The 12,244-nt window shown below is 46.0% G+C and overlaps 6 protein-coding genes across 10 annotated transcripts; 4 read left to right on the forward strand and 2 right to left on the reverse strand.

Annotated features, from left to right (window-relative positions):
* The first annotated feature begins 10 nt into the window (after positions 1-10).
* On the forward strand, positions 11-1,608 carry LOC120450370 (uncharacterized protein C3orf38 homolog). Its single transcript, XM_039633353.1, has 2 exons — positions 11-367; positions 425-1,608. The coding sequence occupies exons 1-2, from the start codon at positions 241-243 to the stop codon at positions 1,159-1,161; spliced, it is 864 nt and encodes a 287-aa protein (XP_039489287.1). The 5' UTR covers positions 11-240; the 3' UTR covers positions 1,162-1,608.
* LOC120450365 (serine/threonine-protein kinase PRP4 homolog) lies at positions 1,204-5,485 on the reverse strand. Of its 2 annotated transcripts, XR_005616270.2 has the most exons (10): positions 5,324-5,485; positions 4,845-5,249; positions 3,799-4,768; positions 3,476-3,733; positions 3,168-3,400; positions 3,004-3,112; positions 2,405-2,941; positions 2,115-2,342; positions 1,713-1,759; positions 1,204-1,341 (listed from the first exon to the last, which is right to left on the reverse strand). XR_005616270.2 is itself a non-coding variant. In XM_039633349.2 (8 exons), exons 1-8 carry the CDS (start codon positions 5,338-5,340, stop codon positions 2,139-2,141), a joined length of 2,733 nt encoding a protein of 910 aa, XP_039489283.1. In that variant the 5' UTR covers positions 5,341-5,485; the 3' UTR covers positions 1,815-2,138. The 2 variants fall into 2 exon arrangements, 1 of the variants encoding a protein (XP_039489283.1); XM_039633349.2 differs by lacking the exons at positions 1,204-1,341; positions 1,713-1,759 and having other exon boundaries at positions 1,815-2,342.
* Positions 5,486-5,784: 299 nt separating this feature from the next.
* On the reverse strand, positions 5,785-6,912 carry LOC120447985 (THO complex protein 7). The gene is made up of 3 exons (XM_039629681.1): positions 6,782-6,912; positions 6,609-6,723; positions 5,785-6,542 (listed from the first exon to the last, which is right to left on the reverse strand). The coding sequence occupies exons 1-3, from the start codon at positions 6,858-6,860 to the stop codon at positions 5,858-5,860; spliced, it is 879 nt and encodes a 292-aa protein (XP_039485615.1). The 5' UTR covers positions 6,861-6,912; the 3' UTR covers positions 5,785-5,857.
* Positions 6,821-10,737, forward strand: LOC120447983 (DIS3-like exonuclease 2). 2 transcript variants are annotated; one of them, XM_039629678.1, is made up of 5 exons: positions 6,821-6,948; positions 7,008-8,218; positions 8,274-9,693; positions 9,749-9,868; positions 9,927-10,737. In XM_039629678.1, exons 1-5 carry the CDS (start codon positions 6,914-6,916, stop codon positions 10,468-10,470), a joined length of 3,330 nt encoding a protein of 1,109 aa, XP_039485612.1. In that variant the 5' UTR covers positions 6,821-6,913; the 3' UTR covers positions 10,471-10,737. The 2 variants fall into 2 exon arrangements, with proteins under 2 accessions (XP_039485612.1, XP_039485613.1); XM_039629679.2 differs by lacking the exon at positions 6,821-6,948 and having other exon boundaries at positions 7,000-8,218.
* A 154-nt stretch (positions 10,738-10,891) lies between these two features.
* Positions 10,892-11,426, forward strand: LOC120447992. Its single transcript, XM_039629690.2, has 2 exons — positions 10,892-11,157; positions 11,218-11,426. Exons 1-2 carry the CDS (start codon positions 10,935-10,937, stop codon positions 11,298-11,300), a joined length of 306 nt encoding a protein of 101 aa, XP_039485624.1. The 5' UTR covers positions 10,892-10,934; the 3' UTR covers positions 11,301-11,426.
* Positions 11,427-11,556: 130 nt separating this feature from the next.
* On the forward strand, positions 11,557-12,240 carry LOC120447989. 3 transcript variants are annotated; one of them, XM_039629684.1, is made up of 3 exons: positions 11,590-11,662; positions 11,711-11,995; positions 12,075-12,240. In XM_039629684.1, exons 1-3 carry the CDS (start codon positions 11,641-11,643, stop codon positions 12,104-12,106), a joined length of 339 nt encoding a protein of 112 aa, XP_039485618.1. In that variant the 5' UTR covers positions 11,590-11,640; the 3' UTR covers positions 12,107-12,240. The 3 variants fall into 3 exon arrangements, with proteins under 3 accessions (XP_039485621.1, XP_039485619.1, XP_039485618.1); XM_039629687.1 differs by lacking the exon at positions 12,075-12,240 and having other exon boundaries at positions 11,557-11,662; positions 11,717-12,061; XM_039629685.1 differs by lacking the exon at positions 12,075-12,240 and having other exon boundaries at positions 11,584-11,662; positions 11,711-12,061.
* Positions 12,241-12,244: the final 4 nt, after the last annotated feature.

The raw sequence follows: 12,244 nt of genomic DNA on the forward strand, positions 1-12,244 counted from the left end.
TTATTTATCTATTCGTTTAATGGCTATTACTGAATTAGAAAATATATTTCACATTTATGTTATGAGCTCCGCATAAGCGACCATTCACAGCGATATGGAAATATTGCGCCTAGAGTGTTGGGTAACACTTTAAAGTGTGAGCGCCAGCTGGAAGGCATCAGCTGATAGAAACGCCAAGTTGGAGAGGAATAACAAAACGATTTAGTTTGTTGCCGCCAAAGAAAACTAGTAATATTCGACATGCCGATTTCGGACAGTCAGAAGCAAGGGCTGCGGGAGTTACTTGTAAATGATAAGAACTTAGCCGTCCTGCTACATCTGGCAAAAGCTGCCACCAAAAATGTTTGCAAAACCGAAGACCCAGAGGGTAAGATTTTATCTCGGCATTTGCTCAATCGATAAGAGTTTTGTATTTCACTTGCAGAGGCCCTTCGTCTGATTACTGCTCACATTCCTGACATTTACGTACTGCTTTCCAAGCGCGCCATAACGAAGGAACTCCTCTTTACGTATTTGAGCAGTCGACGCGCGGACGCAGCCACAGACTTCAGCAAGGCAGACCTCATAGCCAAGGTTATACAGTATTGGAAGCAGGAGCATCAACCAAGCATAGAGCTTTCCGGAGACCAGAATTCCAGCTTGCTTTACAAACAAAACGAAGAGGATTACCCCATTCACACAATTGCGCGAAAGTTCGGCGAGTGGTTCTTCGAGCGCCTCAACGCAGACACCTTCAGTCTCGTGGATTTGTGGGCCGATGCGGCGCTACATCTCACAATCGTAGCCAGTGATGGAATCAATGAGTGGCAGTGCGAAACGGCTGCCGAGGTGCTATCGACTCTAACCAGCGCAAAGCAGCAGTTTGACTTTTATTTTAATCCGAACCTGACGCACGCCGGTATTCAGGGTCGAATGGATTCCTATGGGCAGTTCGTAGTGATCTGCTGCGGCACTCTGCACTCCAGTGATAGCTGCGTCGGAATCTTTGAATGTGCATTTGGACTGCTGCGGGACCCGTTTGCCGACAACAACTGGAAACCCAAAAAAGTGAAGTGCTTTCTTAAAAGTGAAGTTCAGCCTCCAGAGCTGCACTATCTGAGCTTGAGCGAAACTCTGCAGACAGCTCTAGAGCTGCCAGTACCCACTGATGACTTCAACTAACGGACTGTTATGTATCAGCGCTTCCACAAGAAGTATAATTTTAAAAGTTAGGTACCTTACTTACTTGGACAGAATTGTAGTCGATCATTTAGCTATAGGAATGTTATAGGTTATATACTCACGGATTACAGCACGCAGTTGAAATTGGAAGGCGTAGATAAAAAATGTTGACAGCCCACACTGTAAGATTAAAGAAAACAAATGCATTAAAAATGTGTGGGTTAAAAACAATGAGCTGAATCTGAGAGTTAGTCGCTCAGATTAAAGCTTATATGCCTGATACTTTCTTCGACCAACCGAAGAACCCTATTCTTGCAGCGATAATCTCTTCTAGTCTACCAACTAAACATTTTTTTGTTTACCATTAAACAAATTAATATTGTGTATTAAGATTAGAACTTTTAGAACATCAAATTTACACAAGAAACTATACATATTAAAAAATGATTAATTTAATAATTTTGGTTATTGGGGATCGGTAAATCGGAGGGACACACAGCATTCGAATCTTACGAGGTATCGTCTGCAAAATCGTGAATATAAATTATTACCAGTTTAGCCAGCCACAAGGCCAAGGAAAGCTCGTCCAAGCGGCACACTGAAATTGTAGTACACATTAATACGATTCACAGAGCAGATTGAAACTTTACTAATGTGTTTTTATAGATATATATATGTATATATATATATATATATATTGTGTTTAGCGAATCCGTCACATGCATTTTATACAGTAGCATAAAAATATTTATATACACGCAGGAAACATTAACTGAATACCAATAATTTGTATAATTCGGTTCTCAAAACGCGCCGTAGAGCTTAAAACCACAGAACATATTTAGATCTAGTGATTTTTGGTTGAGCAGTTGTATCTAATAACAAACGATAACTAGTAACTAACGTCCGAGTTGGGGGAATTGTTGTCTTAGAATTATGCGAAATTAAATTACGTTTCATTGTTTTCGCCGGTCGATTTACATCTTCTCCTGTATGAATGGATGAACTAGTGCCTGGTTAAGAGATATCCGTTTAGCCGGGTCCAAGGCAAACATGTTCTCCAGAAGGTCTTTGAGCTGGGTGACCTTGCGGTGTTGATCGTCTGGCAAGTTTTGGTCAGCAATTAGTTCCTGCTGCAGGCTACGCGAAGGTTTGACTACTGGCATTACAACAATTTTTTCCTGTATATTAAAAACATAGTAAATTAGGTTTTAGATTCTCACATTATCTCAAAAACACTTACCCTCTCGGTGAGCTTATCTATTTCATGGTACAGAAAGTTGCAGCTCTGGTCAAAATGCTGCTCTCTAAACTGACCTTTTCTGATAATTCGGTTTGGAATCTTGCCTTTAACGTCCATGAAAAACTTTAGCATCTGATTGTTACTCTTCCCGCTGAACAAAATCTTTCCTGTGTATAACTCATAAATTGTGCAGCCGGCAGACCAAGTGTCGATTCCGTAGTCATACGGAATTCCCAGAATGATCTCTGGTGAGCGGTAGAACCGCGATACCAAATACGGTGTTATTTCGTTGTCGCTGATTGCCGATGCAGAACCAAAATCACACAACTTAAGTATCAGATTATTTTCGTTTACCAAGATGTTGTCCGGCTTAATGTCCGCATGCAAGATGCCCGTCTTTTTTAACAATTTGAGAGCCAAGAATAGTTGCTGCGTGTAGCTACGCACTGCTTTGATGTGGAGTCCCACATTCTTGCCATACTTTTTAAGTACTTCCCGCAGATTCATTGCTAATGGCTCAAACACCATACAAAGATGCTATATTGGAAAAGTAAACATTGCAATTAAGTCGACACTAAGTTGTTTTGACGATGAATTACCTGCTTGTGAAAGAAGTGACGATACAATCGCAGGCAGTGGAAACGATCCTCTGGATCGGCGTCGTTCAGCTTTTTCAATATTTCTAGTTCCCGCAAGCCAGTTTTGTGCCTAATAAGTAAAAAAGGCATTATAAATAGACCTAAGAAAGAAAATAAATTCTTACATTATTTCGTTGTTCCGTATGATCTTAATGGCAACATTAGCTTGTCCCCGAGCTTGGTCTCTGCCACGCACTACGTTGCTGAAGACACCCTGGCCTGTGTATCCATTCACTAGGTAGCGATTGTCCAAAACTTCCCCGATACGAACTCGGTAATAACCCTCCGCATCGTCCCAGTTGTCTGTGAGGGCGGGATTTTCGTGTTGGTGCTTATTTTGGACGATTGTGTTGGGTGACTGGTGGGATTTGAACTCGGAATTATTAAATGTGATAAAGAATTTGAGTTTGAAATTTACAATTTTGCGACTCACATCGAAATTGGAATCCACATCTTGGTCGGCAAACATATCCCACTCGTTTCGTTTTTCCTTGACGGAGCAATTTTTTTGGCTAGTCGAGTTATCCATATCTTCTTTTTCCATTTCTGAGCTAAGTGAATTCGAGCAAGGCAGGGTTGGCGTCGGCGTTCTTAAAGGCCTCTCGCGTTGGGATGACTCTTGTGAAGTACTCCGGGACTCGTACGAGACTGAGTTATGAGGAGCTGGAGATTCCTGTCCAGTGCCCAGTTTCTGATGATAGTTACAAGACAAAAACAATCAGTTTACAGCAATAATAAAAAAAACAGTTTGCCTACCTTGAGTAACTCCTCGCGCTTTTTTCTACGTAACTCAATGATACGTTCTTCGTCATCATCTTCATCGAAAATGGCAATGTCCACATTCACCTCCTCATCACTGCTCTCCTTCTCGAGCTTATTTTGCCCCTCGCTCAGCGAACCCTTGTACCGATCTCTGTCCCCGTTGTCAGTCCCGCTGCGGGCTCCTCCGCGCCCGCTACCACGATCAAAGCCACCACGATCCCGGTCCTTTTGCCGCTCCCGCTCTCGTCGCCTGTCTGACTCAAACTTACTGCGGCTGTGCGACCGCTGATTGCGACCCGGCCGAACGTCTCGCTCCCGTGCACGACCTGGTCTCAGATCAGTGGGTGGCGGCGGCCTATCCAATCCTCGCCGATCCCGGTCCCGGCTATGGTCCCGTCTTTCCCTTTGCTTGTCTCGGTTTATTTCCTGTCGTAGGTCCTCCATGTTGCGGTTGCGGCTTCGCGGTCGAACCTGCGCCTGCTGATCTGATGCTCGGCGACGTGGGGGTGAACGGTCGCGATCCCTCGAACGACGATCCCTACGGCCACGACTTCTCGGAGCTGCTGGGAGCGGGGATGCGTGGCGCCTTCGCTTCTCGGGCGTGGGCGAGGGGGTTCGCTGGCCTCCGCTAGAATCATCCAACAATATAACATCGGATTCATTTGAGTTATGCGTGGTAGACTTTTTAATATTAGCATGTTTACTGGTTGCAGTAGCCAACGGCGCTGCAGACTTGCTGGGTTGGGGCTGCGATGCGGATGTGTCAGCTTTGAGCACTGATTTGGTGTGAGCAACCAGCTGCTGCGAGTGTGTGTATGGGAGATTGCCCTTATCCTCGGCCTCGGGGTCCGACATGTAAGCGCCCAGGCGAGCCTGCAGCAGGGCTTTCTGTCGCATCAAGTCCTCCAAGTTAAGCTCGTCTTCAATAATAGACGTAATGATAGGAGTCGCCGCATCGGCGGGGCTGAAATCAAAAAGGAAAGGTGCGAAGACCACATGAATTACGAAATCACTCCCCCAATGCGAGCCACAATACTCACACATCGCTTTCGCTGCCAGAACTGGCCACCTCCAGGACGGGCAGCATCTTATTCTGAATAGTTTTGGTGATTTCTTCAACAAGACTGCTCGGATCCGTCGGCAGCAGGGGTTTGCCGACACGGAAGTCGGCTCCGTTACGGCTCGCCTTCTGCATGATTTCTGTGAACTTGCTACTCAGACCGCAATTTTGTGATAGCTTTGGCTTTGCGTTTTCTGGGGCGTCCGAGTCGTTTGAGGACTCGCTTGTGCGGTGGGGGCGCTTTTTTGCCTTCTTCTGCTTTTTGTGGATATGCCTGTCCTTCTCGGACTTGCCAGTCGAGGATTTTTTGTGTTTCTTGTGCTTTTTAGCCTTCTTGTGCTTGGCCCGACGCTCCTCGGTCTCGCTGTTGTTGCTGGAGTCGTAGCTATTCGGAACAAAAGCGGAGCAAATCAGGTCAATACACACATGCGGTCTGCGGGCCTAGTATAGTTAACCTACCTTTTATCGTCGGCCATTATTGAAAGTGTTTAACACTGTTAACTGCGGGTGCGCGCACAATGTGCGTTCTTAGGGTGTGCGGTAATTCTTTGCAGATAGCTGGTGAAACTTGAAATTTTCTCCTTATTCGTCTTCTTCCTCTTTGTAGCTTTATTGGTGTGACTGCACGCGGGAAAAAAGAAAATACAAATTAAAATACCTCCTGGCTTTCAGAATTATTTCTAGTATATTTTTAAGTAAACTAGATAAAGAAAAATAGTTTAAAATTGAATTTTCTAGTATATATAAGAATAAGACATAAATGTAAATAATTTACAACAAACTAAGTATATAGAAAAGAAATAAACAATTAAAAATACTATCAATTCATCTACCATTTAAAAATGTACACTATAGCATCAGTTTTCATCTTGGCACAAGTCTGAATTGGGAATAAAAATAAATGAATTGTGAAACTACAGTTAAATATTCGTATATTTATATTTCATGACATTTTATTTAGCTGTTTTTCATTTACATGCTAGCGTTTCTAACCTAACTGGCCACAGCTACATCCACGTCGTGCTCATCCTTGTCAATGCTTAGCTCAAGCACCGTGTCCTCTTCTACGGACATGGCTTTGGAGTCCTCAGTGGAGACTGAGTGAAATTTGGGCTCTCCACGGACTCCGTCGAACTTTGTGGGAGTGCTGTTGTTGAGATCGTCGTCTTCATCGCTTACCTCCATGATCCCATTGTCGTCTAGGTCAGGCTCAGAGCGGGCATCGCAGTCGCTGGACGAGGAGGATGTCGAGGATGAGCTGTTGTCCTGGTCCAGCTGCTGTTCCAGCTCGTGAATCGTGTACATCAGCAAAGTGAAGTCATTGCGTCGTTTCTGAAACTTGCGCTCCATCTTGAGCTTCTTTTGCACCAAGTCGTCAATCTCCCTTTTAATGGTCTCGATGTGCCGCTGTGTTTCGCTGCGGTCCGGCTGGTCCTGGATGAGCGAGGCCAGCAGGTCGTACTCCATCTTGTTCTTGCGTATCTGCTTGGCAGTAATTAGCTCCTTTTTACTGGATTCGATTTCCGCCTTTGCCAAAACAATACTTTCTTCGTGCTGTTCCACCAACTTTGTGTAGTTCTCACGCTCGCCGGCGATCATCTGCAGAGTTTGTACATTCTTCAACGCAGTCAGCTTGCACTGGGCGAACTGGGCCATCAGGCGGTCGTACATGATGGGACTGCAGTTCGGAAAAGAGGAGATATGTACACCATGTTTTAAATACGCGTATAAAACCATTTCATACTTGCTATCCGGCGAGTCGTTTGCCCACTTTAAGAACTGCTTCAGTAAGACTACTATCCTCCTATCCTCTCCAGTTCCATCCCCGTCAATCAGCAGGCGCTGCTTTATGATTTCCTCTGGAAGATTAGTTTGAATACCTATTCCCAAATGCGAAAATAAACAAAAACAACTTACCGTCATTCATTTCCACTAATTTCTGAACAACCGCAGCGGAGTGTGGCCAAAGCTGACACTGCTCCAACATACCACGCATTACGGTCCTACTGTACTTGTTTTATCATTTTAATTTCGCGAAAGTATTCAATTATGCCTTCCCTTTTATATCCTGCCCATAGCCAAGTGTAGTGCCAACAACTTTCAGACATCAGCGAGTCCGGTTAACTAAGTGCACTTCTTGCAGAATGTCGGAAACGTCAAGCGTCGACGTGGATGCGGACAGGAAGCGGGATGCGGAACGAGATGGCAGCAAGATTGAGGCCCTCCGCCAGCGGTCCCAACGCCTGACTGCCCGCCTCCAGCAGACGCAGAGGGAGATGCAGTCCAATGCAGCCAGCAAAAGCTTACCGGCCGACAAGGTCGTTAATCTTCCGCAGGTGCAGAGGCGCTGGGCGGAGACACGGCCAGAGCCCCACCAAGCCCCATCTGCGCCGACCAACAACAGGCAGGCCATTTCTTACGGTGCACCAGGATCCGCGCCAGCGCCGATAGCCATGCCGGTGCCCTACCACGTAGCAATGTCCTACCAGGCGACCATGCAGGTTCCCGCCCCCCAGCCACATTCGCATATGCATATCGTGGCCAGTCCCAGCCAGCAGGTAATGGCGAGAAAGAAGTCGAAGCGGGCGCTTCGAAATGATGTGGAGGCTCTTCAGGAGATGGTCAAACGTCTTTCACACCTCTCTCCGGATGTTAACGCGTATGCTTGCCAGCTAATACGTCAAAACGAGATCCTTTCCCAGCTAGACTGGAGTCAGACCAGGTCAGAAGCACTGCCGCAACAGGTTGGTTACCAGCAACTACCTCAGCGCATCGACGGCGGAAACGAGATGATCCAGCAACATTTGCCTCCGCCACTTGAGGGGCGGCATCGCCACGAGTCTGAGGCCTCATCCACGAGCAATGGTAGTCATGCACAGCAGCACCCAAAACAAGGACGAAGGCAACGAAATCGCAAGAAAAGCGATGGATCCGGCAGTAATGCGACCCAATCGCAAAAAACTGAACTGAAGGCCATGCAGTCGTACATAAACAAGATTGTCCAGCATCACGTGGGCGTGGACCACCCATTATCGGAAGACCTGATTTTCAAAGGTAACTTCTCTGACCTGGAAGCGCATGCGCAAAGGCTAGTTGCGGCGGGTTATGGGCGCATTGTTGAAGAGGAGATCCGGGTGAACCGCAAGAACAACAGACAGGCCTTCATTATCATGACCACAGACCGAGAAGCTCTCGAACGAGATGGCATCGTACTCCTGCCTGTGGCTCGGCGCTATGCTTTCGACGGTGACAAAGTGCGGGCATTTGTTTTAAATCCAGGTGCCCAGAGCAGTCCACAGACTGCTGAGCCCTCGACCGGTGGAATCACTGGTGGAAAGCCGTCTTTGTCTCTTGGTAAGTTTAACGGCTAATTTATAATACTGTCGACTGATGATAATATCCTATCCAGCGGATGGTGAGGAGCTTTTCGACGATACCGAGTCCCATGACTCTGAGTCCGATGCTGAAAACGTGATCGTCATATCGTCGGACAACTGCCCCAAAGCGTTTGTCATAGCCATTACTAAGCAAACTGAGCTCCGCCAGATCGTGGGAACGATATCGTTTACGAACCCCACTAAGCTCTGTGACGACCAGCTATTCTACAAATTCCGACCGTACGATTTGCGAGTCCCCATGGTCTACGTTCCGAAGAACGCCTGTGCCGCCCACATCGGAAACAAGCAGCAAGTAGACGTGTCGGGCCTCTTATACCTGGCCCATATACTCGAGACGGATTGCAATGGGCACTGCATTGCTGAACTAATCCAGCCGGTTGGCCGGGTGGGTAATTTGGACGACGAACTTAAGGCAATTCTGTTTCATAATGGACTTCGGGATATAAAGCCATTTGAGCAACGATTTAACGACATGTATTCCCAGCCGCCACTTCCGATAAGCAAAGACGATCTGCGTCAGCGGAAGGACATAAGAAAGATGTGCATATTTACTATAGACCCAATGACTGCTCGCGATTTGGATGATGCCGTTTCTATTGAGAAGCTAGGCGAGAACGAGTATGAGGTTGGCGTCCACATATCCGATGTTTCCCACTACCTGTTGGAGGACAACGAACTGGATAACATAGTGAAGGAACGTTCCACGTCTATTTATTTAGCCAACGAGGTAATCCACATGCTGCCTCAGACTCTATGCATGCGATGTTCCCTTCTTCCTGGGGAAGACAAGTTCGCCTTTTCTGTCTTCTGGCGAATGAACGGGGAGGGAACCATGCTGCAAAAGAAGCCCGAATTTTGCCGCACAGTCATCAACTCTTGCTCACAATTTGCTTATGAGCACGCTCAAAAGATCATCGACAACCCTAATGAGCGGTTTACCGAGAACGATTTCCCGACCATCCTGAATGGATTTAATTCCGATGACATCAAAAATAGGGTGCTGTGGCTACACGACATTGCGAGCTCCATCCGTAAGACACGTTTCGACAACGGCTCACTCACAATTAACAATGCCAAGCTACGCTTCGTACTCGATCCAGTAAGCGGCGAACCGCTGTCATTTGAAGTGGAGAAACAGCGAGAGGCTAACCGCTTGATAGAAGAGTTTATGCTCCTGGCCAACCAGGCAGTCGCCCGCTTTATACACGACTCCTTTCCGGATATCGCTGTACTTCGTAACCACCCTCCACCACTTACTAAGTCCCTTAAGTCCTTACGGGAAAAGCTGCTTGTTCTGGGATTTGAATTGGACTACAGCTCGTCTAAGGCGCTCCAGGAGAGCATGGTGCGCTTGTGCAATGAAGCGCCCAATCCTATCGCAATGAATGCCTGCCTCAGTCAGCTTTTGATGAAACCAATGGCCCGGGCAACGTAAGTATCTCGTTTTATAGATAATCACTCTTCTCACAATCTCTTCCCCCTGCAGATATTTTTGCAGCGAGGGTAAAGCGGAACCGGCCGACCTGTGGCACTACGCCTTGTCCATACCCATATACACTCACTTCACTAGCCCGATTCGTCGGTACCCTGATATATTGGTGCACCGGTAACTGTCACTTATCTTTAAAGTTCAACTATCGTACCTAACAATGCATTTATTTTAGACTTTTGGCGGCCGCACTTAAATATTGTACACCGCCTAAACGTACGCCAGATGAGCTACACGCCCTAACGAAATTAGCCAACGAGCGCAAGTACAATGCAAAACTGGCCGGAGACGACTCTGGAAACTTGTACTTCAAACGATATGTTCACAATAAGCAGGGCATATACATGCGCGCTGTGGTCATTGAAATATTTCAGCATACCATGAACGTGGTTACTCTCGAGTCGGGCCACGTTATAGGCATTAACTACAAAATGCAAAAGGTCCTCGTAGACACGCACGGCGCTCCCAATTACATTCTCATTACCGAGCGCAACTCAAAGCAGTCACCTCGGAAGCTGCAGCTGCTTTCTTTGGTCCCCATTTGTCTGATCATTTGGGACAATAAGCTAACTGGATTTCTAAGGATGGGAGAACAAATTCAGACGAAAAAGGAGCAGACCAGCGGATGTAATTCTTCCCGCAGGAACAAGCCAAAGCAACAGCATCATCAACAACAGCAACAGCAGCGTATTTTTTCAATGAGCCAAAACAGTTTATAACTTTACACACAGATGGGACCTCAGTTTTGTTAAAGAGATTCCCTCAGTTTCAGCGTCGTTCTTTGAAAGTTTTTTTACAAAATCGAAATATGCTGAAATTTTGCTCTTTTGAACCTTATTGTGGGTCCAAGCTTTATGCTTGGCAAAAATTATCTCTGTGATGCTTACTATTTCGGTTTGCATATCATAATAAGCTTTGTAAAAATATGTGTACATATGCGCTATGTAAAATCACTGCAGCTTAACAATAAAACCTAGTTAACCGAATATGTATGCTAATATTTTAATGATTGTATATTTACGGGAACGCCCAATGATGCCCTATTTGGATCACGCTGACAAATGTTAATCGAAAATAAAGGTCAGTTGGGGTCAAAAGCGATAACGTTAACGGTGAAAGTTGTTTAGCATCAGGTTTTATAAATTCATTTGCAGTCGACGCAGAAGCAGTGACACCATCTGAAATGGCTTCGATTGCAGCTGACGGGTTCTTTTCAGGTATCGTGCTGCTTTTGATTGGAACTACCCACGGTTTTCCCTCATTCGATAATACAGGGCAACTTCAGCCTAGGTTCCAATGCTTGCAATCCTGCTTAACTACTTCTGAGTACAATCCTGTCCGCAGTAGTGATATGGTGAGCTACGACAATGAGAGCAAATTGAACTGCGCCATCCAGTGCGGGTTAGGTAAGTTAACGCAAGGCTCTAGATCGTATCGTTGTATAACTACTTCCACTTTTCATGCAGATATCCGACTTGTATACACGGGAAAATGCCGAAGACCACCAAGAGAATCATTACCGCGTCTGTCCAGTACTATCAGCGAATGAACAAAATCGAAAAGCACAACTTTCAAGATCCAATTAAAATGTATGTTACTCCATTTTGGTCGCTCTATTTCGGACTCAGCATTATCGAACGTATGAAACACTTCAAGTCTTAAACCTTTAGATCTCTATGAGTACCGGGTATAACCCGTGAAGTCAAAGCTTGATGACGTACACAAGCTGCACATATGTATGTACGAGAATCATTAATCAGGTATAATTCGAAATAAATTTTAACACCCAATCGGCTGGGCAACCGGCCTATAAATAGGCGTCACTGGGTTTTCGGGATCTCAGAAGTGTCTCGTATTCCAAGCGAAGCGGAAGCAACAAATCTCCCGAGATGGATTGGATCAACATATTCGGTAGATGTTGTGACGCCCAGAGATCAGCAATATGAGCTCAAACTCTAGTTCCAGGTCTTGCTCTGCTATTGATTAAGATGGCGCATTGCCACCCGCAGTTTGATAACAGAAATCCCTGGTTGCGGCCCCAGCCACCATTTCAACCTCCGACGCCTTCTGATGCAGGCAGCACCACCCCGGCGAACACTGTTCAAGCAACCACCCAGTCGCCGCGCTACTTCGCCTGCTTCCATTCGTGCCCGGCCACCAGCGAGTACAATCCAATCTGCGGCAGTGATAACGTGAACTACTACAATGAAAACAAGTTCAACTGCGCCTTGAACTGCGGCTTAGGTGAGTACATGGAATGCCTGCCTCCCGGAATTCCTTTCTAAAACGACGTATGCACTGACGCATGCCTTTTTCATTACAGACATCCGGAAGGTGCACGAGGGTATTTGTTAGACTTAGTTCAAATCACTTGACTTCAGTTCTTTTCTTCTTCTGAATGTAAATACGAACGTATTGCAAATACTCTATTCGACGTCTGATCGATGACATCATGAAATCGAATATAAATACATATGTACATACATAAATCTT

This window comes from Drosophila santomea, chromosome 3L (genome assembly GCF_016746245.2).
Source record: "Drosophila santomea strain STO CAGO 1482 chromosome 3L, Prin_Dsan_1.1, whole genome shotgun sequence".
Classification (NCBI taxonomy): Eukaryota; Metazoa; Arthropoda; class Insecta; order Diptera; family Drosophilidae; genus Drosophila; species Drosophila santomea.

Bases quoted from the DNA above. Each gene is read 5' to 3' on its own strand.
- LOC120450370 (XM_039633353.1), top strand. From the start codon at position 241: ATGCCGATTTCGGACAGTCAGAAGCAAGGGCTGCGGGAGTTACTTGTA. The intron at 368-424 runs GTAAGATTTTAT...TTTCACTTGCAG, and splicing joins CAAAACCGAAGACCCAGAGG to AGGCCCTTCGTCTGATTACT.
- LOC120450365 (XM_039633349.2), bottom strand. The intron at 3,734-3,798 runs GTAGGCAAACTG...AACTATCATCAG, and splicing joins AGCGCGAGGAGTTACTCAAG to AAACTGGGCACTGGACAGGA. The intron at 3,113-3,167 runs GTAAGAATTTAT...TTTACTTATTAG, and splicing joins ATACGGAACAACGAAATAAT to GCACAAAACTGGCTTGCGGG.
- LOC120447985 (XM_039629681.1), bottom strand. From the start codon at position 6,860: ATGCGTGGTATGTTGGAGCAGTGTCAGCTTTGGCCACACTCCGCTGCG. The intron at 6,724-6,781 runs GTAAGTTGTTTT...CTAATCTTCCAG, and splicing joins ATTAGTGGAAATGAATGACG to AGGAAATCATAAAGCAGCGC. The intron at 6,543-6,608 runs GTATGAAATGGT...TCCGAACTGCAG, and splicing joins AACGACTCGCCGGATAGCAA to TCCCATCATGTACGACCGCC.
- LOC120447983 (XM_039629678.1), top strand. From the start codon at position 6,914: ATGCCTTCCCTTTTATATCCTGCCCATAGCCAAGT. The intron at 8,219-8,273 runs GTAAGTTTAACG...TATCCTATCCAG, and splicing joins AAAGCCGTCTTTGTCTCTTG to CGGATGGTGAGGAGCTTTTC. The intron at 9,694-9,748 runs GTAAGTATCTCG...TTCCCCCTGCAG, and splicing joins AAACCAATGGCCCGGGCAAC to ATATTTTTGCAGCGAGGGTA.
- LOC120447992 (XM_039629690.2), top strand. From the start codon at position 10,935: ATGGCTTCGATTGCAGCTGACGGGTTCTTTTCAGGTATCGTGCTGCTT. The intron at 11,158-11,217 runs GTAAGTTAACGC...CTTTTCATGCAG, and splicing joins CGCCATCCAGTGCGGGTTAG to ATATCCGACTTGTATACACG.
- LOC120447989 (XM_039629685.1), top strand. From the start codon at position 11,641: ATGGATTGGATCAACATATTCG. The intron at 11,663-11,710 runs GTAGATGTTGTG...CTCAAACTCTAG, and splicing joins GGATTGGATCAACATATTCG to TTCCAGGTCTTGCTCTGCTA.